Source organism: Equus asinus, chromosome 7 (genome assembly GCF_041296235.1).
Source record: "Equus asinus isolate D_3611 breed Donkey chromosome 7, EquAss-T2T_v2, whole genome shotgun sequence".
Taxonomy (NCBI): domain Eukaryota; kingdom Metazoa; phylum Chordata; class Mammalia; order Perissodactyla; family Equidae; genus Equus; species Equus asinus.
Genome location: NC_091796.1, coordinates 74,093,944 through 74,118,904, shown reverse-complemented (window position 1 = coordinate 74,118,904; position 24,961 = coordinate 74,093,944). Strand labels below are relative to the sequence as shown.

The 24,961-nt window shown below is 39.3% G+C and overlaps 2 protein-coding genes across 14 annotated transcripts in view; one reads left to right on the top strand and one right to left on the bottom strand.

Moving 5' to 3' along the window:
- ZBTB25 (zinc finger and BTB domain containing 25) overlaps window positions 1-24,961 on the top strand; it is a 42,287-nt gene that overhangs the window by 11,769 nt on the left and 5,557 nt on the right. For 5 of the 11 annotated variants that reach the window (XM_014855279.3, XM_070513770.1, XM_014855278.3 and 2 more), the window contains one exon: window positions 2,921-4,100. In XM_014855279.3, coding sequence (XP_014710765.3) covers window positions 2,921-4,055 — 1,135 coding nt within the window. In that variant the 3' untranslated portion in view covers window positions 4,056-4,100. Of the gene's footprint in view, window positions 1-1,385; window positions 1,523-2,920; window positions 4,101-6,528; window positions 8,486-8,543; window positions 8,577-21,159; window positions 21,175-21,389; window positions 21,528-21,928; window positions 22,051-24,961 lie in introns of those variants that run through there. The other 6 variants (XM_070513774.1, XM_070513772.1, XM_070513775.1 and 3 more) reach the window with 6 other exon arrangements.
- On the bottom strand, window positions 13,819-24,686 carry AKAP5 (A-kinase anchoring protein 5). Of its 3 annotated transcripts, XM_070513778.1 has the most exons (4): window positions 22,423-24,686; window positions 21,651-21,702; window positions 20,679-20,731; window positions 19,700-19,862 (listed from the first exon to the last, which is right to left on the bottom strand). In XM_070513778.1, exons 1-4 carry the CDS (start codon window positions 22,746-22,748, stop codon window positions 19,847-19,849), a joined length of 447 nt encoding a protein of 148 aa, XP_070369879.1. In that variant the 5' UTR covers window positions 22,749-24,686; the 3' UTR covers window positions 19,700-19,846. The 3 variants fall into 3 exon arrangements, with proteins under 3 accessions (XP_044629685.2, XP_070369879.1, XP_070369880.1); XM_070513779.1 differs by lacking the exon at window positions 20,679-20,731 and having other exon boundaries at window positions 19,719-19,862; XM_044773750.2 differs by lacking the exons at window positions 20,679-20,731; window positions 21,651-21,702 and having other exon boundaries at window positions 13,819-19,862; window positions 22,423-22,618.

Sequence of the window (24,961 nt, the reverse complement as noted above, 5' to 3'; positions counted from 1 at the left end):
GTTTCAGTGTCATAATTCTACTCACCGTATATTCCATATTACAATTCAAAGGTCATTTGTTTCAAAAACTTTTCAAAAAGTTTTCTTGAATTTAGGTTACCCCAACATGATAGGTATGTAGAGAGAGGGCTGGAAAGTGACATTCAGATTCTGAGTTCTTTCTAAAGAATAGCTTTAATTCATCCTAGATTGAAAGTGATAGAACACTCTCTATGTTTTTTTAGTAGATGTTATATGAAATATTTAGGAGTCCAGCATCAATTATACATTTTTTTTTTTTGAGGAAGATTAGCCCTGAGCTAACATCTGCTGCCAATCCTCCTCTTTTTTGCTGAGGAAGAGTGGGCCTGAGGTAACATCTGTGCCTATCTCCCTCCACTTTATATGTGGGATGCCTGCTACAACGTGGCTTGATAAGTGGTGCATAGGTCCATGCTCGGGATCTGAACTGGTGAACCCCAGGCCACTGAAGCAGGTTGTGTGAACTTAACTGCTATGCCACTGGGCTGGCCCCTCAATTATACATTTTTAATTGATCATTCATTCAACTATTTATTGAGTATTTACATGTAAGGCACTGTTCTAGACCCCAGTAACAGGTAAGTTACACTCCCTGCCCTCAAGAGATCTATAGTCTAATAGGTAATGCGTGTAAAGAAAATAACTGCAGTGTAATTTATCCCTCTGTGCCCTGGTTTCCTTCTCTGTGAAACACTAGACTAGTATACCTACCCCAGGCTGTTGAGAAAATTAAATGGATTAATAATATTAAAATATTTAGAACAGAGCTTAGCGCTGTTAGCTGCTATTATTAATACTTAATGTGATAAGTCTATAATGGAAGTGTTGTACAAGGTAGAATGGAGTGTCAGCAGCCCTATTTTGAGAATGTTGGAACAGGTTGGAACAAGATCCTGAAGGATCTTGAAGGATCAGGAGGAGTTTTCAGATGTTGTAGAGGAATGCAAGAAGGTACATTGTAAGCAGAGGGAAAAAATGCATGAAAACACACAGATATGAGCCAGGCTAGCACACTCAGAAAACAGAGTAGATCAGAATGATCAGAATGTATGGCACAAAGAGGAGAGGAGCTTAGAGTGGGGGACAGGTTCTGGGTAGCCTTTTCTGCCACACCAAAGAGTTTCCTCTCTGACCTAAGCGGCAATGTAGAAACTAGATTAGAAACACTACCTTCACATCAGTCTCGTCTGAGAAGCTGTGAGTTGGTTCAGCCCTCAAAGCGGTCGTTGTGTACCAGGCATCAGGCTCCAGTAAATGCAGGAGATACTGAAGTGGCAGGCCTGCTGGTGGTGTCTCTGTGGAGCAGCTGACAATCCTCAGTTAACAGAGCTCTGTGCTGATGTGAAAAAAACCTTGCCACAGACCATGGCAGTGGGTGGGTCAGAGTCAAGAGTGAAACCCAAGAGGGAATCCTGAGAATCAGGACTGAAGAAATGGGTTGCCAGCATGCTGACACCCAGTGCTTTCTGGAGCATTGACACACGCTTCTGCTTCCGGGAAGGTAAGTTCAGTGACTGATCCCAATGTTCCTTGACGTCCAGCACTTCTCTCAGGTTGTCTTCACCATCCATTTTGCAGGGTGTTTCCTGATTTCTTCTTACACAGATATTTCCATCTATTATCTGAATTCTAGATTCCTACGTAAAAATTTGGCTTGGGGTTATTTTAAAGCTTTTCAAAGTCATGCCTGTATTCATTTGTGATTTAAAGAGTAGATATATTAATATAGTTGGGAAGCCAAAATAAGGCTAGTGTAATTTAAATTCTAAATATTACCGATTTTAATAGACCTTTTTAAGAATTTTGAATATTTTTTATTGTGGTAAAGTATGTATAACAAAATTTGTCATTTTAACTATTTTTAATTGTATAATTCAGTGGCATAAATTACAGTCACAATGTTGTGCACTGTTGTAGACCCCAGTGCAAGGTAAATTACACTCCCTGCCCTCAAGAAATTTATAATCTAATAGAGAGGTAATGCATGTAAAGAAAATAATTGCAGTGTAATTGATCTCTCTGTGCCTTGGTTTCCTTCTCTGTGAAACACTAGACTAGTATACCCACCCCAGGGTGTTAAGAAAATTAAATGGATTAATAATATTAAAATGCTTAAAACAGAGCTTCTCATCGTCACCACTATCTATTTCTGAAACTTTTCATCACCCCAAACATAAACTGTGCCCATTAACTCTCCCCCTCCAAGCTCCTGGTAACCTCTAATATACTTTCTGTCTCTATGAATTTTCCTATTCTAGGTATTTCCTATAAGTGGCATCATACAAAATTTGTCCTGTTGTGTCTGATTTCACTTAGCATAATGTTTTCAAGGTTCATCCTTGTTATAGCAAAATCAGAACTTCATTCCTTTTTATGGTTGAATAATATTCCATTGTATGTATATGACACATTTTGTTTATCCATTCATCTGTTGATGGACACTTGGGTTGTTTCCATCTCTTGGCTAATGTGAATAATGTAATAAACATCTGTGTAGAGGTATCTGTTTGAGTCCCTGTTTTCAGTTTTTTTTAGTTATATACTCAGTAGACTTTTAAGTTCCCTAAGAGGAGGGTAGCTATTTTATTCATCATTTTTATAACCCATGGCACCAGTATAGTGCATGTTACTTAGGAGCCACTAAGTTAATGTTGAATTACTCAGAATATCTGTCGTGTTTCCTAATTTTAGGAAATAAATTGAATACATGAAGATTTGTTGCTAGGCCATGAAACTGGTGTACAATGAAAGTTTAAGCTTTTATTGCCATCTTCCATCAAGGCAGATTGCGAAGTTTGAACTTCTTAAGAGGAACTTGCTTTAGGTTAAGACTGTATCCTGTTAACTAAAAGGCCAACTGGGTGTTTCATTGTGTGGGTCTGTTTTTCGTTTTTAACAGTGAATGCATAAAAATACAACCAACTGACATCCAGCCTGACATATTCAGCTATTTGTTGCACATCATGTACACGGGGAAAGGGCCAAAACAGATTGTGGATCACAGTCGTTTGGAGGAAGGGATTCGATTTCTTCATGCCGACTACCTTTCTCATATTGCGACCGAAATGAATCAAGTGTTCTCACCAGAGACTGTGCAGTCCTCAAATTTATATGGCATTCAGATCTCAACGACCCAAAAAACAGCTGTCAAACAAGGGCTGGAGGTCAAAGAAGCTCCTTCCAATAACAGTGGAAACAGAGCTGCTGTCCAGGGTGACCACCCCCAGTTGCAGCTCTCTCTTGCTATTGGGCTGGATGATGGCACTGCAGACCAGCAGAGGGCCCACCCTGCCGCCCAGGCCTTGGAGGAGCACCAGAAGCCCCCAGTGTCCATCAAGCAGGAGAGATGTGACCCAGAATCTGTGATTTCTCAGAGCCATCCCTCACTCTCGTCAGAGGTGCCAGGCCCCACTTTCACAGAAAGCAGTATCAAAATACACTTATGCCATTACTGTGGTGAACGTTTTGATTCCCGTAGTAATCTAAGGCAACATCTCCACACCCATGTGTCTGGATCCCTCCCATTTGGTGTCCCTGCTTCCATTCTGGAAAGTAATGACCTTGGTGAAGTGCATCCACTTAATGAAACTAGCGAGGCTCTTGAATGCCGCAGGCTCAGCTCCTTCATTGTCAAGGAGAACGAGCAGCAGCCTGACCACTTGAACCGGGGTACCACAGAGCCTTTGCAGATCAGTCAAGTGTCTTTGATCTCCAAAGACACAGAGCCAGTAGAATTAAACTGTAATTTTTCTTTTTCAAGGAAAAGAAAAATCACCTGTACCATCTGTGGTCATAAATTTCTCCGAAAGAGCCAATTGCTGGAACACATGTACACACACAAAGGTAAATCTTACAGATATAACCGATGCCCAAGATTTGGTAATGCATTAGCCCAGAGATTTCAGCCGTTCTGTGACAGCTGGTCTGATGTCCCCCTGAAAAGTTCTCGCTTGTCGCAAGAACCGTTAGACTCATCTTGTGCCTTAGAGTCAGAGCTCACACAAGAAAATGTGGACACTATCCTAGTTGAGTAGCAGTTTCTCCTTCAGAATTTTTATATCAATTTTGAAAAAAATTAACGTGGATTTTTTTATTCATGAATTATTTTCCTCCTAAAGTTCTATTGACTTTTTTTCTTTGCCATTTATCTATAGTTTTAAGGTTGTATATATTAGGTCTTCTTATTGTAAGATATATTAATACATGACTACTAAAATGTAACCTTCAATTAGGGCTGTGAACTTTTCATAAATCGCAGTTTAGAAATCAGTGTAGAAATATGGAACTTTAGAGTGGATATTTATAGAATTTCTAAGTTACTCTAGATTGTAGAATCAGTAAAAGCAAATTGAATATGAAGTAAGTGAAATCTTTTTAAAAGGATATTCTAGACTATCACTTTTGGCTAATGTTTTATATGAATTAAGCGCCTATGAGGATTATTTTAAAATATTTTCTGCCATATAGAAAGTTACTAGTTATTTTAACACATAACTATATAACGTAAAAATTTGCTTTAAGGCATAGCTATACCAAATCATGAATAGTTTTAAAATTACTTTTTACTTACTAGCTCTGCAACATCTTACGTGGTTTTTATTTATTTTTTAACATTGAGCATATCTCATTTTCAATAAAAAGTATTTTAGGTAAAAGAGAGGGAGAAGAGTGAGACGTCAAAAAAAGCTTAAAGAGAGAAACAGTCAGCTACATACACACAGATGAGTGTAGAAGCCCCAGAGTCACAGACAGAGAAGAGATTCAGGTAGATCTGTGTTGACTAACACCCCAGTGTTGTCACCTGAACCTAGAGTGTTTTCTTAAAGACCCTAAGAGCAATTTGAGATTTTTATGACCAGGGGTTTACATGAGCTTAAAGAGGAAAATGATAAAATACAAATTATCTTTCTACCCTCAGTGTCAGGAGATTTTCTAGGCTGCCTGAGTTTATGTTAATTTTCTAACAATTGCTTGAAAAAGTAATTTTTCAGTGGCATGGTTTTCACTTTTTTCTGGTCTATAAAACTAGCAGAGTAGATAAAGTCAGTGTCCTGGAACTATGTTTAAAATCCACGATAGCTTTCCCTCTGTGAATAAACTTAACTCCCTTTTATAGTGGTGAAACTTACAAAGCTAAAACTCCAGAAAAATTAAGATTGATGGACTAAATGATAGATTCTCCTGCTCTATGTAGCTGGGAAATAGCCGGTCAAACTTCACCACAAAAGATAGATCTAAATTGTTTCTGAAACGTTTAAATTTCAAATACTATATAGTTAATTAAGAACAATAAAAGAGAGAAGCTTCAAAACAGCCTCATCTTTTTTGTATGCTACCTGTTAAATTCTAAGCCTTTAGATTTTAATAATATCTAACCAATTTGGTTTGTGAAGCTTAGAATTCAACTGCATACAAAAACTCTTTGAGCTCCTCCCTGACTGCACACTTTTGAGGACATTTGCTGACAACATGAGAGTTCCTCAACAGAACGAGTTCAGTGAGGAGGGAGCTCAGAGGGAAATCCAGCTCATTCTGAGGGCACGAAGGTTTTCTGTGGGTAGACAGCAAGTTTAGGTGAATTATGAAATGATAAGTTTTTCTTAAGGCCTGAATAAAGAAAACCAATGGGCATTGGGTAAGTTTCTGCTTTAGACAAGAGAATAAAATCTCCTGAGACTAAGATTCATCTGTGTTGGGGGGCCGGCCCCGTGGCTGAGTGGTTAGGTTCCCGAGCTCTGCTTCAGCGGCCCAGGGTTTCACCAGTTCGGATCCTGGGCACGGACATGGCAACACTCATCAAGCCACGCTGAGGTGGTGTCCCACATGCCACAGCTAGAAAGACCCACAACTAAAAATACACCACTATGTACCGGGGGGCTTTGGGGAGAAAAAGGAGAAATATAATCTTCAAAAAAAAATAGATTCCTATGTGTTGAGAGCATAATCTAACTAGCTGTTGATAGAGGGTGAGTCGTATTGGGAGGAGTTAAACGCATTGTTCTTTGGGGTCAGACCTTCATCTAATCTTAAACCTAAATCGTTTAAGCAATTATTCAAACTCATAGTGCCCTCACAGATTTCACACAAATATTAACATTGATATCAGGTGTGTTAGGCTATTCAGGATATGTTCCCTAGCCTTCTTCAAGGAAAATTCTTTTTTTTCTCCTTCAGGTAACAGTTTTACTGTTTTTTTCCCTTCTATATTCTTCCCTACTTGCTCAGTCATTAGTCCTTGACACAAGAATGGTTGTAGCTAAAGGGTGGGATTGGGGTGCCTAGGAGTTGTGGGGTAGGTAGCATTTCGGGGCCGAGTGAGAGTTTGCTGCGGCTGACTGGCTGTGGTAGACAACGTTAATTTAAACCGGAAATATATCCACCTTTGTTGGGTGTTAAGAAAATAGTGGTTAATTGTATTCTTATTCCTATTCCTATAGTTCCTTTTAATATTAGGAATTCAAAGCAAATGTTCTTTCCTTAGTCTTCATAATATCTTCTCTGTTTTAGGGAGTGGAAAAACGTTAACTCCATTTTGAAGAAAAAAAATCCCAAAAACTGGGTTGCCGAGAGCCAGTGAATACTGTTGTGTGACTGGCCCCAGGTTTATTTTTTTTTCATTCACTCAACAGGCATATTTTTAAAGTAACTGTTATATGATTAACACTGTGCTCTGGGTGTATTTTTTAAAGACATGATTCCTCACTAAGAAAAGCTACTTTGTATAGAAAAGTTCTTCCAGATAAACCTTTTAGTTTTGACTACATCATCTGCAAAATGGAGCTATAATCTTAGTCATATATTATGGCTTACATAATGATTACCAAGCTCTTAAAACTGCCAATGTTATACATACCTTAATCAATGTATCAGGCAAATACTAAACTGACATTTTCCCCTTGGATCAGCTTAGAATTTTCCCTTCTTTCTGGATCCTACATAGTTGTTTTCTGAAGAAAAACAGACTGTTTCAGTATTTGTCCTTATTAGCATATTGTCAGAACTCAGTATCTGATAAGTGAGGTCCACCTTGTAAGAAAACCAAGATTTCTTTGTATATATCTCTTGAGAGTATTATTTCTTGCTCTGATTTTCTGATTTCCCATCCGTAAAGTGGATATAAACAATCCCTACCTCACAGGGGTGTTGTGAGGATTCGTGTTAAAATTGTATTAAGTTCTCTCAGCATTATTGATAAAAACCAACAATATAAAGAAAACTACATTTATTCTGTAGCTAAACTTACTAACTTCACTATTCTAACCCATAAATTCTAGTACATCTGAGGAGCAGTCATATACTATTTAATGCTCAATAATTAATTGACAAAATTCTATTTTTATTTTTTACAAATACTGTAGAAACAGCAGTGTTGCTACAATTCCTCTTCCACCGTAGTTTAATCATCAGTGTTTCTCTTAGCGTTTAGCAAGGAGGATGTTTGTTCTTTGGCATTATTGGGAATAAAACCTTGCCAATTCCAGTTTACTGAAAGTTACCCCCAACGTGTTGTCTACACATAAGAAAAGGAACAAAAGCAATGGAGAGAATGACATTTTGTTTCTTTGATGCAGGTCATCCGAAAACTAGATGGGGACAAGAAATGGAATGGGGTTAACGTAGTAATTCATTATGTTCTATTCAGATAGTATTGGAAAAGGCCTCACTTAAACCTGAAGGAAATACATATTAATCATGGAAAAAGATAGTCTGGAAAATGTATAATTCCATTAACGTTTATTTGCATTGGCAAATTCTTGATGATATAACTCAGATCCTTGAGAAGTATGCTTTTTTTGTAGTAATTAACGTAAAATAGGCCATGTGAGGAGTTTTCATAATGTAAACTGTGTCTTTGTATGTTTTAAACTAAATATAGCTCTATGGTATTTTATTATAATTAATTTTTAAATTGCTAAGAATGAAATCTGTACCTGATTATTCTCTGCTGTACTTCTGTGTTTGTATCGTTGGACTTTTTGAAAACTGGTGAGATTACACAGTCCCAAGCCTGAATGTCTTATATACCAGGAATCAGAAACTGTGACTTTTGTCTTCAAGACCTGGAAGAATCTTTGTGTTTCAGTCTGTATCTGTGCCACACTTGGTGACCTAGTAGCTTATTGCTCTGATGCAATTGACATTAACTGTCATCAGCTCTTCTGTTTTGTGCCAAATAGTCATTTAGTCAGATCAGATCAAATATCAACTTAAAATACTTTAAAAGAAACTTGGATTTTAAAAACGTCTACAATAAAAAAGGCCCACTGAAGAAATTTTCAAAATACAAGTTACACATAGAAAATACAGGAGCCTGAAATCAATGAGAGATTGCGTGGTTAGACTCTTCCACCTAAAGTACTGTGAGTTTGCTTCAGAAATACTCTTAGAAAGTTCTGTATCCTCTATATGGAATGAAAACAGTGGATTTCCTGTATTTTATCACGACAAATAAATTAATGTGACTTGGTCGTAAACAAAACCTTTTATTAGCTCAGCTTATAGAATGTGTTCTTGTTTTACAGCAGTGTCTCCCAAATGTGTCGTCCTAGTGTGAGGTAAGTGGTCTCTGCCAGGTAACATTTTGGAGGTATGATGCAGTGAGCCCAATTCTTGTCAACCCTGATCTGTGTTAGCAGAAAATTGGTGTCCTAGTCAAGTGCTTTCCAACTCCCATCCCTGGAGAGAAAGGTAATGTCTAGTCATTCCCCAGCCATGTCTTGCTTTGCTCCTTTCTTTCTTCCCTATTTACTCTCTACTATATCTCCTCCAGTACCATAATCTACAACAGTGGTTCTCAACCAGGATGTATTAGAGGAACAGAAGCAACAGGATGTGTGTGTGTGTGTGTGTGTGTGTGTACACAGTATGTGTGTTCATATATACAGTATATACAGAGAGACTGATTAGAAGGAGTTGGCTCACACAATTACAGAGGCTGAGAAGTCCCAAGATCTACAGTTGGCAGGCTGGAGACCCAGGAGACCCGATGGTATAGTTCCATTCCAAAAGCCAGCAGGTTCGAGACCCACAAAGGCAGGAAAACACCAGTTCCCAGCTCAATAGTCAGGTGGGAGAAGCTCCTCTTCCTCTCAGAAGGGTCAGCTCTTTTGTTCATTTGTAGCCCTTCAACTGATTGCCACATTAGGGAGGACAGTCTGCTCTCCTCAGTCTGCCGATTCAAATGTTCATCTCATCCGAAACACCCTCACAGACACACCCAGAACAAGGTTTGAGCAAATATCTGGGCACCCTGTGGCTCAGTCAAGTTGACACATAAAGTTAACCAGCACACAGGGTGATCCCTGTCATCCTGGGGACATTTGGTTATGTGGAGCTGTTTTTGGTTGTCACACTGAGTGGCGTAAGGGGCAGGTTGCTACTGGCATCTAGTGAGTAGAGGCCAGGGATGCTGCTAAACATTTCACAATGCAGTTTATCTGGGCCAAATGTCCGCAGTGCTGAGGTTGACTAAAAGCTTAAAGTGAGTTTTGCAATGGTTGTCAATAGCTAAAGAATGCAAAGAAAGTTAAATTTGGGGATTTATGCCCTAGTTATCTTTGAAGTTAATAATGTTCTTATGGAGTATGAGATGTGTTAGCTCTGAATTAAGTTCTATTTTTATTATCCTTTATGGAAGCTTTTAAAAAATAAAAAGTGTGATTATTAAAAATCAGAGATGTATTAAGCAGCAAGACAGTTTTAAATCTATTAATATAATGTTTGAAATAATTGTGTGTCTAAGAAGGTCTCTTTGTGAAATTAAAATGTCATCGTAGGTTGTAATTTGTGTAAATTTTTAATCTTGCCAAAAGGTGGCAGCAGTGTACCTTTTGAAAATCTATTCCACGTTAAGCTCAAATTTGGCGTCACTACTTAATTCACTATTTAGTAGTTAGCTACTGCCAGATCTTACTTTACTTTATAGAGTCATGACGAATGAGCATTTTTCTAGAATTCCATAATATATTAGGTGCTGAAATATCTTGACATCCCTCTTTGATCAAGATATTTCTAATTTACATGTAAATCTATTATAGCAGCAGCAAACTTTTTAAAATATCACATTTACTGTGATTGTTATATTCAGCATTTCTGAGGATTCTTGTAAGTCTTTAACAGTAAGGCTTAGAATTTCAGTCCCAATCACATTTGCTCTTCTAATCAGGCATCAAACTCAGTTTTTGGTGTTCTGCCTGGTCAAGAGATAAATCAGAGACATTTGAGTAAACACTCCTTGTTTCTTGCCTCTTGTTTCTTTTCTTCACATCCACAACCTGTGAGGTTGGCCTGTATATTATTTCCTGGAATTAATTTTCTCTTTCAACTATGGTTCAACAACTGACTTTGTAACTTGGTGTTCTTTATTCCTTTCTCCCCTCACCTCCATTCTCTGAGCAAGTTGAGACCTTCTGAATCTTGAATAGAGTTCTTTCACCTTCAGCTCTTCTTGCCTTCCAATAGTGAATACAGTCTGCCCTCTTTTTTCTCCCATCATTTCTGCTTGCAGCATTATTATTAATATTATCCTAGGACTTTGCAGCTCATCATCAAATGCTTGTCTTAAATTTATTTTACAGCTGATTAGCCAGCTTAAAGAATGAACCCACTTCCTCTAAAATAAATTCTCTTCCAGTGTCTATACAATGTTGAAACTTTTTTCATTGAAACAACATGGTGATACTGTATCAAAATAATGAAAATAAAGTATTTTCCCTTAAGCTGTTAGAAAACCATGGCGTCCTTTCTTGTCCGAAGTCTGCGGGAACAGCACTGTCCTGGGAGGGGTTCTCTGCACAACTGGACTGGTCCTGCTCTCCTAGGAACTGGGGGAGAAGCTTGTGCAGGAAGGAAGCTTGAGAAGGAGGCCCTTATCAGCTGTAGTTGTCACCCCTTGGTGGTCTATATGTTATACTCAATTTCAGGAAGTACAAGTGTACAAATGATTGAATTTCAGGAAGGTCCATGTTAGATTTTTGTGGACCAAACAGGCTTTTGAGGGGTGAGATCTTGTGAATTTACTGCTGCCACATTTTTCTGTAGTGGAAGGTATGTGGTGCTTAGTCCAAACCATATGTAGGTAAGTATCTAATTAGAAAATTTTTTTTGGTAACTGGTATTTGTAATAACTGCCTTGTAGGGAGGAAAATCTAAGAACCTGTGCTGGTTCTTTATAAAAAGGATATAACATTTGCAAATGTAAGGGGAAAGGTTTTAAAATGCAGACCAAAGATTCCAGTGGAGTGAGTCTCAAAAGTTTTTTTGCTGGACCAGTTCTCATTTCCCAACATTGCCCTTCTTACACATATATGCAAACTCTGGTGCTATGAGCTCAGAGCTTACTGTCCTCTTTCTAGCACAGTATTTTAAAGTGTGGGAGGGCAGGCGTATAAACAGAAGACTCCTCTTTTTATTTTAACCATCTCCTGTTTCGCAGATCTCTCAGACTGTTGGCTACATTCAGAGCCACCACGTATGACCGTGCAGATTGTGCACAATAAATGCTCGGGGGCGCCACTCAACAAATGAGTGCTGCTCCTGGAGAGGGGCTATGCACAGTTTGCACAGCTGTGCATGGCAGCCCTGACTTTCCCTATCCTGGCTTAAAGGTTGGGAGTAAGAAGCCCTGATTTTGAATTTCTGCAGCAAGTAGCAGTTTTCACTGATGCAGCCAGGAAATTATATTAAACTAAAATACACAGGTGATAAAAAGAACAATGAAATCAGAATAAGGGAAAAACAGTACTCCCGAGGTGACACAACTTTATATGTTTGTCAAAATTTGGAGGACCGAACTAAAAAGGGTGAATTTTACTGTATTTAAATTATACCTTCATGGAAAAAAAATATTAAAATCACCCAGATGAATATAGATAAGCCTTAGAGTTTAATGAACCATAATGATTGTCATTCAGTATTAACCCTTCACAGATCAGAAAAACATCAGCCAGACATTAAGGGTATGTAGGAAACTCATAAAACTAAAAAGGTAATTCTAAGCAAATTCAGTCTGAAATCAGTGAAATTACTGATAAGGCCGTTTGTGGCACATCTGGATAAAAGATCAGAAAATTAGGTTGACTTTTTTCACCTGAATTGAGTAGTGACCAGTTGTTTCAGCATTCAGTATATCTCAACTTTACACAGAGCACAAGGACGGTTCTAACTAGTTCCGATCAGGAGGATGGACACACTCTGGTGCTAGATGACCTGTTTTAAAAAGAGCAGTGATATTCTAAGGTTTTTTGCCACAAATGGCTGTTCCACATGGAACCTCTGCATTGTAGTTTATATATGAGGATATCTGATTGATTTGAGCATGCATGTCTCTAGCTGCGTTAGTTGTGACTGATTGATCACAGATGTGGTCCAGAGACCCACTGACCAGACCTTCTTATAAGTAGGAAATTGGGAATAAAAAGTTCGAGTACAAGTGTACAAATGATTACATCTGCTTTTGTGTCACCCTGTGTTCCCCATCTCCCAGGAGTGCAGGGGTGGGAGGCCTGGATTTACGGTCACAGGTATAGCTGTGAACAGTGTATGAAAGGCTTAATCACTTCCCCCTAATTGCACTGTCATAAAGATCAAGATAAGGCTAAGGTTCTATTCGAGTTTAGCTGCAAAGCACATGGTGGGCAAAGTGCATCAGTCTTGCTAATGTGCAGAAACTGCTGGACCCTGCTGCCACTGCTGTTATGGTAGGTTGGAATTTTCAGACAATTTTTAGTTTGGAAGTTTTCCAGGCTAGGGGGCGCTGCACCATCCTCCCCTCACCTAGATTCTCCTGAATTGTTCACGGTGCCTTTGCCCAGCTTTGCTGAGGATTTTCTGCAGATGTGTAGTATGTTCATGTACACACACACATATGCTCACTCTCTTTCCTAAGCTCAGGAACTTAGCCCCTAGTGATCACAAGCTTTCAGGGAGAAAGGGAAAAGTAGTTACTCACATAGGGGTTGGGGACTCCAGACTTCAGCTTTAAAGGGAGTTCTAAAAAGGGGTTAGCAGAATTGCAGGAGAGGACAAGTTTGCAAAAAGTAGCGTATCTTTCTTTTACATTAGAAAGATGTGATTTAATATAAATTTTAAAATTCTACAAATATGAAGTATTAAGTACCTTATGTACAGTGTTTGTACGTTAATAAGACATTTTGCTTTGGAACAAGGTTTAGTTTTACGACTTTTAAGGCACTGTCAACTTTAAATTGGTCCCAAGATTGGAAAGTCCACTCTTTCATCGAGCCCAGTGATTATCATTGGGTGGTGCTTCAGAGAAAACAGAGTTGACTGTCAACATTAGGGGAATAAAATCAGTGTTTTAGTAAACACAGAACTTTCAAAACACCCAGCTTTAACCAGGCACCATCTGAATCATTTACATTTTTCACATCAAGATTGTTTAGTTATTTGGAAAATCATAAAGATTATTAATTCATAGTTTAATGTAGAAAAGACAACTGAGTACAGCAAGAGAGAGAACAAGTGCACTTCTGTCAGATTCATAGATGGCATCAAAATCAGAATTGCCCTTTAGATGGAGAGAGGTTAATGAAACAATTTGAGTTCTAGGTGTCTGTGCGTCTCTTTGCTGGAGGCAGCTCTTTAGGCATATGTCGTTGTGAAGTCTATCCCACACCCCATCAGCAGATAGCTACTAGAATGTTCGGTAGTGCTAACTCAGTAGTTCCATCAGTGTGATCTTTATATTTTTAGGAAATGAAGATCATATACCACGTTTCTCTTAAAAGATTTGGATAAATTAAATAAACATGAGCCAATACAACATTTATTCTGTATTAATAGTATATGTATTAATTCAGGTTGAAATCTTTTTTTTACAGAGTATTATTTCTTTAATATTAGCATCTGATCCACAATAATATAGTACTAATTTAAATGAGAAATACAAAATGGAACTTTTACTTTCATAATAGCTCATCCACTTAACATTTTTATAGACAAAGAACTACTATAAATATGTAACATTACGCAGGTCTTTTTTTGCACCTGTTCACAAGTCAGAATGAATACACTGTTTAACTACTGAGAGACTGAATGCTTTCAAACTGCTCCTGTATTTATATGACCACCTCCCCACATCAGACAGAGTTTATCCCTTTCTCTCTGTTCTCCCCCCTCTGGCACTCACGATGCTGCATTACCTGTGGCTCTTGGCCTCAGCCCGTCCCAGTTACACTGCTGCTGCTCCCTAGGTTGAGCTCTGGGAGGACAGGGAGCCTGTCCCCTTTATCAAACAGTGTTTGGCATGTGTTATACCCAACACATGTTGAATCAAGTTGAATTTAATCAGGACATCTAAGTTTTATGTAGCTTCCTTCTGTTAAATCTTTGTAACTAAATAAGGATCATTACAAAAAATTCTTTTCAAAAGTGTACCATAAAGTGTACCATATATTGAAAATTTGAATTCTGTATAATAAGAAACTTCATGTTACACAATAAAACATCATAGGAATTTGAACCTAAAGAACTCTAAGCCTTAAATGAAGATTTTTAAAAATGCAGAAATGGCAGGCAGAAAAGTCAACCCCTGAAATATTGAATATCAGGAATTAGAAAGTAGACTTTACATATTTAAGTAGAGAATCTTTTCAAACAATGGGATTCTAAAGCCTAACAATTATTTTTAAAATTGTGCTTTAAATCCCCCCAAAATTAATTCTTAACTATAAAAAATAAGGCAACTTGAAGTTAGAAATTTACTGGTGAAGTTAACTGGATTGCATGCGTCAGCCAGATTTGACTGGGACCCTCTCCTGACCCACGTCTCTCAAAGCCTCTAGCAGCAAGGCTATTCACACACACTAGTGAAATAACATAATCTCTCAGAAGTAAATCAGAGGGTTTCTAAGGCTCCACTCAATGGTAGACCAATTAAGATCATCACAGACTTCATGCTGTCAAATAGATTACCTTGAAAGAAAATTATGCAGACGGCTTTTCTGAACTCCATTTGTGCCACATGCTTCTTATTCTTTGAGGTGGAGGAGGTGGCAGAGAGCATAATTTCTGTTTGAAAGTTCTTTTGTTTTCTGCTACTTTTACTCAAATGTTATCGGCTACTATTTTTATATCCTACAAAGTACTTTAAGAAAATGTAAGTGAATAGTGCTCCATGAAATAGAGGAGGATTTTCATATTCACTGGGTTGTAAAGCACAGCGAATAATACTTGACTTTTAAAAGGGGGAAGATGATATGCTGAAAAAATTAAAAAGCATCTAATAAACCAACCAGCCTTGTAAAATTCTGAGTTCAAAGAGAAAGTGAATCCCAGCTAATTATTGTTCACTAAAAGCAGCATTTATAGCACAGCAAATTTAAATGAAAATTAATATAGTGTTATTAAATTGCCTTTTAAACAATCATTTACATATTGTCAAATAGATGTGAATTGAATAAGAATCTATTTCATTTAATGTCTTGCATATAAGATCAAATTGCGTAAAATAAATGCAATTATAATAAAAAATATTTTATGGGAGACCTCCAAGTCATCTGATTCTTAATTATTTCTATAACAAAACAATTTGGGTCACTTTAGAATTCACTGTAGTAGCATTTGACCAGTTAGATTCCAGATTCCTTTTTCAAACTGGAATCCTTATTTAATTCACCAGATAGTCTCAATAGAAAAGATTGAGGAGAGAGGCCAGCCCAGTGGTGCAGCGGTTAAGTGGGCACGTTCTGATTTGGCGGCCCGGGGTTTGCCGGTTCGGATCCCGGGTGCGGACATGGCACCCCTCATCAAGCCATGCTGTGGCGGGCGTCCTACATATAAAGTAGAGGAAGATGGGCACGGATGTTAGCTCACGGCTAGTCTTCCTCAGCAAAAAGAGGAGGATTGGCATATGTTAGCTCAGGGCTAATCTTCCCCGGGGCGGGGTGGGGGGGGGGGACTGAGGAGAAAACAACCATTTAAGAATGAATGCAAGTAGAGTACATATTTCATCACAAAAATCAGTCAGTTATAGTATATTCTAACCAAAAATATATATCAAACTACAATGAAAAAAAATAGAAACCTAGGTCTCGTTAGATAAAATGTTATTTCTTAACAAAAAAAATTCATTACATGTATTTACCTCGTTTCTCTTTTTAAAACTCCCAAATAAATTGCCTAAACTTTTCAAAATATTTTCAATAACTGATAAGAGCTGTACTTTTTGCTCAGGCATGAGAGATTACTAAAAACTTAAAATGCAAGTATATTGGCTTGAGCCATCCTTGCAGTAAATAAAGGCAGGATTCTTCAAAACACTGTAAAATGCACCAACTTTAATCAGGTTTTTAAAATTGCTCATTTTTAAATATGGTATGATATTTGCTGGTAGCTGTCCAAGTCTGTTAGCACCACATAGAGTGACTTAAAAAGAGTATTTTTAGGAAGGATGACTTAGCAGTCTTTTTTTAAAAAAAAGTTTAAAAGTTATATAATCAAAATTTCTTAAATGAATTTCTTGGGTCATGTGTTTTGAAAGATCCACTTTTCATCTTGCTAAATTGGAGGCGTTTAGTGGGCCCCCCTCCCCAAAGTTTATAAGCATGAAGGTAGGAAAAGCTGGGGGAATACTTTTGCGCTTCAGCAAAGAACCTTTCTCATAATATCCATTATTTGCTTCATTTCCAAATTCAGATAAGGTTCTTCTGCCAGAGGTCTCAATATGTACTTACAGAAAGAAACAAGATTCTATAGGACAAACTAGCACGCACTTTCCATATGCAATCCACAAATAATGCAGTAAGTCACCAGCTCATTTAAAATCATCTAAGGTACATTTTTTTCTCCAAGGATGTACAAATACTTTTTTAACAAACACCTTATACCTCGAGTGAAAGCTTTCCATGACGTCATCTACTTTCCGAGTAACACTGTCACTCAGTTTAGACAGTGGGAGACTGCACAGCATGAACCCTAGTCTCTGAGGCAGGGAGCTTGTTGTAGTAGTGTGGTCATTTTACACAAGAAACGATTGAAATAGAATGACTTTTTCAAAAAAAAGGCAATCATTGATGAGATTGATGATTTAAATAACTAAATAAAATGCAAATAAGCCCTTCTCATTGTTATATTAAGTTCACTATTTTGTAAGGGATTAGCTGGACTAAAATATGGATGAAAAAGTTAATTTTCAATATCCATGTAAAATGTTTTTTACTGGTGTCTCAACAGACAGGCACAATGAAAGAATACTGACATTTAAAGTATAATGTGCTTTGGCAATAACTTTTCACTTTCTGTTCAACCGTGTACTTGGCTCATTCTAGGTCAAGAATGAATAACATTTTCACTAAATTATTGTGATTTCCTAGGAGTTTTACTGCCAGGCTGGCTTTGAATTCCCTTTCCCCTTCTCTTTGAGAGGCTGAGGAGTATGGCTCTAGAGAAGTCATCCTGACAGATGAATCCTGTTTTCTGCAATATTTGTTACTTGGGGAGTTTGCCTTCTCCTGGATGGAAAAGAATGTTCCACTCCTGTTGTTTTTCTTCTTGCTGTTGTTTTAGTTTTTGTTGCTAACTTTTCAGCAGATGATCCCATGCAGAAACGGATTTATACAGGTCTCTTTGAGGCAGAAGAAAGATGGAGAGGGAAAATGCACTCCCTGCTTCCACACCTTGGCACTTGGTAATTATTTGCCTGCTTGAAGCAATTTGTGAATGGCTTTTGTAAGGGACATGAGAAAGACCGGAAAACCACTCATGTTTAATTCAAATATGCATATTCTGCTGAAACTGGGAAAATGCAATATTTTTTTGAGGTAAGACTACTGCCTAGGAGTGTAACAACTCTGAACACACATTCACAAAAATAGCTCACCTTATTCACCGTTTCAAACAACATAAAAGTGCACTGTAAAAAAAAGTTTTTGGAAAACTGAATGGGATGTTAACCAATACAGAGGGTTGAACTATCACAAGGAAACCAGGCTTTGTGACGTCAGAGGATATCAAAGAGCTTATGGCATACTGTAAGAGCTCCATAAATACATGTTCTTCCCAGCATCTCAATCACCACATGTGATTTTAGCAGCTCCGTCTGTGTCTCCTTGCATCGTAGTCTGTACTGACTTCCTCCAACCCAGAAGTGACTGCATTTCAGTGTTAGGGAGAGTTTTATTAACTTGATTAATTCTTTAGCACTTCTGGGCTGGAATTATACCTTTAAATTCCACAGATGATAAATCTCTCATTTGTTACTGAGTAAGAAATGCCACAAACATGTAAAATAATTCATCATTAAGCTTTTTTTTCCCTCCCATGATCTGGAAATTAAGTCACTGTAGAAGGTTGTTTATTTTCTTGTCATCAGAGGCCATTTCATTGACGAGCTGTTCTATAGACAACTGGATAGCATTCTTGACAAGAGAAGAGGCTGTTTCTATTAAAAGTGTTTCATATTGTTCTGAAGTTCTACCTTCAAAACCACTGTCATTAGCAAAAACTCCTACTTGCTCATTTTCCATTGACATTAAGAATTGCTTAGGGACATTTTTAGATTTCTTAACATCAAATTCACTGATTTCAGTGTCTGTAATAATAATAGCAATTGGCTCCATTCTTTTGCTTTCTTCTGGTTTGATCTCTGCATTGATCTCATTTTCTTTAAAGCCTGATTCCTGGCTCAATTCAGTGTCTTTTGGCTTACTCTCTTCAGCTACAATCTCTCTACTTTCATAGTCTTTCCAATCTGGTCCACTTTCTAGAATACTGTTTCTGGCTTCTTCCACAATTTGTTGATCTGGGATTGCAGGTGAGGGCGAAACATCAGAAACCACTGGTAGCGGATGTTCTGTTTCTGAAATTTCAAGTGGGCTTGCCTGCCGGGGTTGAACACTTTGCTTTTCCTCAGTCATCTCAATATCTTTTTCAAGAATTAGAGTTCCTGTTTGAATAGCAGAAGGCCCCATATCTAACCCAACTTCTACTGAAATCACTGTCTCTCCAGGAGAAATTATGCTGTTGCTCACATTGAATTCACAGACCTCATCAGTCCCTTTCTGAGAGACATCTTCACTTACATCCTGGGTGACCTTGGTCTTTGTGGCCTGGTCATCTGATTGGGTCAGAGTTTTTGTATCCAAACTTTCAGCTTCTCCCTGGACTCTGATGCTGCAGTCTGAGTCTTCAATAATTTTGGAATGATTACTTCTTTTCTCCCCTTTGGAGAATTTTATGCAGGGAATCTTAAGTCTGGATTTTGCCTTTTTCTTAGAAGGATCAGCATCTTCAGCATTGATTTCAGGTTGTACTTTAGCCTCAAAGAGCTTCTGCTGCTTTGAAGAATCTGACCTTTTCCTGCGTGTTACAAGACGTTTGATTGAGGCCCAGGCCCCCACTTGGGGTTGTGGCTGATCAGAAGCGCCTGCTTCTAGGGGACACTTCCTTGCCACACCAGCAGCGTCAGAGCCGACTCTGGGCTTCACCGCTTTGGCTGGTTTCTTTCTTCTCTTGAAGCAAAGCATAGATGCCTCTTCTTCCTGCCTCTTATCCTGAGGACTAACTTCTGCTGGTCTCTTCTCATCCTTGCTTTCTACTTGAATTTCAGAAACTGTGGTCTCCATTTTTACATTACACTCTCTTTCTCCAGAAAACTGTATTCCTTCTTCCTTAGCAGCCTTTTATGACAAAAAGGTGGGCAAAAACATCATACTAAGTAAAATTTCTTCCAGGTGTATCCACTCTTTTCGTCTTACTCCATATAGTTGTTAAGGAGGTTTCTCCAGTATACAAATGCCTAGTTTCTCTATTGTAATTTCTCTCTTTAATTTCTTCACGAAAGCCCTTTACTGGGTAGATTTTTGTTTTATTTAACGATCAACCTGATGAGAGAAAAGAGAGTGGTGTTTTATTTCACCATCAGCCTATTGTTTTCTACAGAAACTATTTCAGTTGAATGTATATGATTCTACTAGGCATGTTTCCCATATAATAACTTACTGAAATGAGTAGAGAATAAAAATTGAGATTTACTTTACCCCTATCAAAAAGATTTCAATGTGAATCTATTTTGCTCTGTTCTCTTTGTTAAAACTTCATTTTTGATTACTCTGAAAATCTGATATTATTTTATCAATTCTTTAGTTGGGCTGTCTTTATGAATTGTTTATGACTCTGAATTGCAAGTTAACAAACAAAAAAACCGGTGAAGGGCAGGATGATAAGCAAGCTAGTATAATTTTTACTACATGCAATAAAGAATTCTGAAGCTGCAAAGGATCTTAGAGATTACTCAAGATTATTCAGGTCCAGCCAGATGGAGAAACTGAGCTCCAGAGTGGGCAGTTGGCCTGCTGAAAGCCATACAGCTAGATAAGGTCATAGCCAGAGTTAGAACTGAAGACTTTGACTCCCCACTGTTCTTCCCATTATACCATAAGGCTTCTGTTCTAAAAATGTATGTTCCATCAAGGAGGTGCTACTTTTCATACATACTCTTGGGAAATTTAACATTACTGTCATTTTCCACTCTCAAATTTAGTTATATAATTTTGACATTTTTCCCCCCAAGTATCTGCTGTTCAGACATTTTCCATAATGAGCACACAGTTGAAGGTCAGTAAGAGTGAATGATAATAATAGCGGACATTTATTGAGCAACTCCTGTGTATCAGGAAGTGCTAAGCACTTTTACTTACATCTCTATTCCTCCCCACAACATCCCAAAGTCAGTGGGTGGTGGCATCACCATCTGCAGATGAAGAAATGGGGCTGGAGAGGTTAAGCAACTTGCCCGAGATTACGCAGGTAGTGGGTAACAGAGCTCAGGGTCACCCCAAAACTGCCTGTTTCTGAAGCCTATGCTCTGAAATGGCTTTAAGAATTTCATCAGAAAAGGGAATTGTTTGCAGAATCCCATCTGCTCTAGATTCACTAGTCAAAAATTTATGAAATGGTTTAATGGTCATTTAACCATAATGCAAGCCCATCAACTCATAATTAAACCAAGATTAGACTACATTCTTGCTATCTGAAAATCGAGCTTTTGAAATTCTTTATATTTTGTTTTCTTGGTTCTGGAACTAATTTGAAAGCCAAATATAAGTTGATAAGCTATGCAATTGGCAAACTGACTAGTTATATATAAATATAAAGGTATGTTTTAAAATTAATCCACAGAATGGTGTGATGGTACCGATGAACAGAGATGTGAGGTGATCATCTAACAACATTCCTAAGAATTTAGTTGATGGATGTCCTAAAATAAGCAAAGAGACTCCTTCCTTGTACTGTTTTTATGTAAATCCTTCATTGTTGAAAGTTTATTTCAGTAGCTCCTGATTTTGTGAACCACAAAAGGAACTAGAACTCTGAAAATCAGTTTATGATCTAAGTAAATATTCCCTTAGGTTGGGTGGTACATACTCCATGCCTCTGACAGAAAGACAGTCATCCTAAACAACACTGGAACGAAGATACGAACATTTTACTGCGTCTCTCCTCATGTAATGCTTCCGTCAGCACTAGAACCACACAGCTGGTTATAGCTCTTTGTCTTCTCACCTCTTGTGAGTTCTCAGCGCCTGAGAGTTTTTGTTAACCAGAGGATGTATAACTAATAGAAATATTGACATTAGATCACGTTTAGGAATGTATCATTTGAAACTAACCTGGATTGCCCGAAGACAACTGTTTGAGAAGCTCACTTGAACATCTATCACACTGTAGAAATAAAACAAATACTCAAACAAAAACCTAACTGAAATCGGGAAAATGCAGTCTGTAGACAATAAAACTTTGCAGAATGTTAGATTGCAAACGATTCGTCTTTAACCTGCAAGGATAGTTTTATCGCCTCAGGAATCTTAAAGTCTCTATTCTCATTTCCCGATAGAATCATAAGTCCAATGCCACAGAAAATGCCCCTTCTCTTTTTTCCCTTGAGCAGAGAAGCACGGAGGCGAAGGGCAGCCACTGCCTGAGAAAAGCAGCGACTCTCCCCCAGCGCCAGACGTGGACGAAGCTTCCTCCCGGAGGAAGGCGTCTCTCCTGGCTCGACGCGCTGTGGCAGGAGCTAGCGCGCAGCAGAAAGTACTCAAAAAGGAAAGTGCCGGGGGCGTGGAGCAGATAACCCAGCTTCAAGCTATCCGCAGAATTATAATGACCAGGAACCCCAAATCACATTTCCCCCAAAAAAGGAGAAAGAAGGAAAAAGCTAAAGGCAACTCATGCTTCTAGGACGGGCTGTCACGCGAGGAGGGTAGGTGGGCAGAACTGAGCAGGGTCGCGCTGGCTGAGATGCCTGGGACAAACGACCTTCCCGGTTCTCACCTCGGCCATCTCGGGGGCCTGGGTTCCCGGTGTCCAGCGGCACCTCTCGCCCACCCTGCCGCCCAGGCGGTCAGCGGACCGGACCCTGCAACCTCCTCGCCCTCCACTTACCGAAGACGCCGGGGTCCCTGTCCGACTCTGCTGCCGAGGTCGGGCGGCGCTCGCGGGGCCAGGCGCCTAGGCAGCCGGGAAGCCACGGTCGCACCTGGAGCAAGCAGCCCTCTGCAGAGGGACCGCAGCCCTGCGGCGCCCCCTCCCCAGAGCGCGGGGACCGACAGCCAGCCGCACCAATGCGTGCGGAGCGGGCGGGCGGGCGCGGGGCGGGGCCCGGGCGGCGGGCACGGGGCGATTGGAGGCCACCTGCCAGCAGCGTGCCCCCCCGCGGGAGCAGCCCTTGGCGCCCCTAGCCCGGGCGCGAATCCCCGCAGCGACCTCATCCGGGCCACGGCAGCCACAGCGAGAGAGAGCCGGCAGATGGGGAGGGGACCAGGGTAGTGAGCCCCACATTTTCTGAGACGCGAAGTAGAAAATCTGGTTTTAAATAATAGGCACTCCCATTGGAACCCACCCCCTACAACGAATATTTGGACATAGCAGATACCACATTTTAAAAGTAGGATTCAAAACTGTGCCGTGTGAAGTCTCATTTGGAGAGAAAATTAAATATATGAATTGAAACAGAAAAAAGCAAAACTTTCCCAGGAGTGCGTTTGGGTGTAATGAGACCACGGTTCATTCCCAGACTCAAAGGCCCGAGACCAGACCCTTGTCTCCCTGGTCTCGGGGGCAGGTAGAGATGATGCAACCTATGCGCAGCCGAGGCCAGAAGGGCACAGGAACCCAGCTCCACCCATCTTCCATACCTTTTATATTTCCAAAAATAAGTTCAGGTAGATGCGGGTTACCCCTTCAGGATATTCCTGGATGTCTACTTAACCTTGTCCCTCTCACTTAAGCGGGGGTGGAAAGCGGGAGATGGCTTTCTTCACAATTCCAGTTCCAGTCAGAGCAAAGGCCACAGGCAACATCTACTCTCCTGCCTGACTGGCTAGCTTGTGTATTTTCATACATTTCTGAGACTTTATCTAAACAAGTTACTACCCATACTGAAAAGCATCACAAGCATTTATCTGTGCACATACGCATTAATGTATACCCAAGGTGTTGCTACGATTGCTTAGGGTGACTGTCTTTGGGTTTACCATTACCAACAAGGGCATTCCTTGGAGCTCCAGCTGTGAGGCCCTGCAAGATGCAGAATTCCTGCCTCCCCCTGGTGTCTGTACACCACCCAGATGAAGGTGGAGAGGACTACCGGGGAGCAGCTGTCTCTCTCCCCTTCAATAGGATCATCATCTTTGGGAGCATAAATCTGTTATCCATTTTTGGATGTTTTTCCAGGAATACATTTTACCCTTGTAAGATCCTATAGCTTCCACTGAGATTTATTAAGGGAAGAACTATTAGCACACAATAGCAAAGCAGAATCTAAGTTGTCAAGATCTTAAATCTACTGATAAAAGTTAGAGACAAGAGCTGCAAAACAGGAAAATCTATAGGCATCTAGTTTAGTTGTATTAAGAATTCAATTTATCTTTGTTCATTCAGCAAACACCAGTCTGTGAAAATGTCCTTTATGTCCCCAGATAAGCTGCTAACCCCGCCTACTGTCAGTTTTCAACTTTAAAGAAGCCAAAAGAAATCCAAGAACTCACAATCAATTGAGATCCAAGTTTTCTCAAATCCAGCAGATCAGGGAGTTTGCAACAAGTTCAGACAAAAATAAAATGAGCTTGTGTAGATGAAGACAGGGTAGAATGTGGTCTTATTAGGAAGTAGTTGGAAATGAGACAAGGGACGGTTAAAACAATAAGGGTCACCGTAAGGACTTGTCGATCTTATTTCACTTGCTTTTCTTAAAAAAAAAAAAAAATAGTGAAAGGGAGCTGAAGGGCAGTTTGAGGTAAGAGGTGAATTGCTCTTGTATCTGAAAGGCAGGTTTCTTTAAGGTATATGACAACTCATCCCCAGCCTCCAGCGCACGCACACGCTCACGCAGAGTATAGTGCTATAAATAAAATACTGCACTGTGGTTTTTCTTTAGGACATGACTAGAACCTGATGCCATATCTGAGTTGAAAAAAATGTACCCAGTACCTCATGCATGAAAGAAATCTGTCATTCCTGAACTCACTTAAGTGACAGTGAGACTGTTTAAGCTATTACCCGTATCATTGTCTGTGACTCCATTAGTAGCTTTTCATTATATAATGAGAAACAGGCTATAAATATATCTCTCCAATTAGATGAAAAATTATCCTACCTACTGCTTGTTAACATCACCAGATACCAATAAAATAGCCTGCATATGTATCTGAACGCATTTATCTGCTCTCTGTTGATCATACCGTTTCTCCCATCCTGGTCCTTATCTACCCATGCCTGGGCCTGTAGCTACCAAAAATGGTTGACAACTCCTTTGTAATGTTTCTTACATTTTAGAGACCTTCTGGGAATAAGCCTGCCATCCCCCTTCCCTGGTACACCATTAAATGAACCTGTGGCCCCAGTTCTCAGGAGGTTTGATCTGTTCCTGGGCACCATCAGGGCTGCAACAGCCAACAGAAACTCAACAGTAATTCTGTTAGAA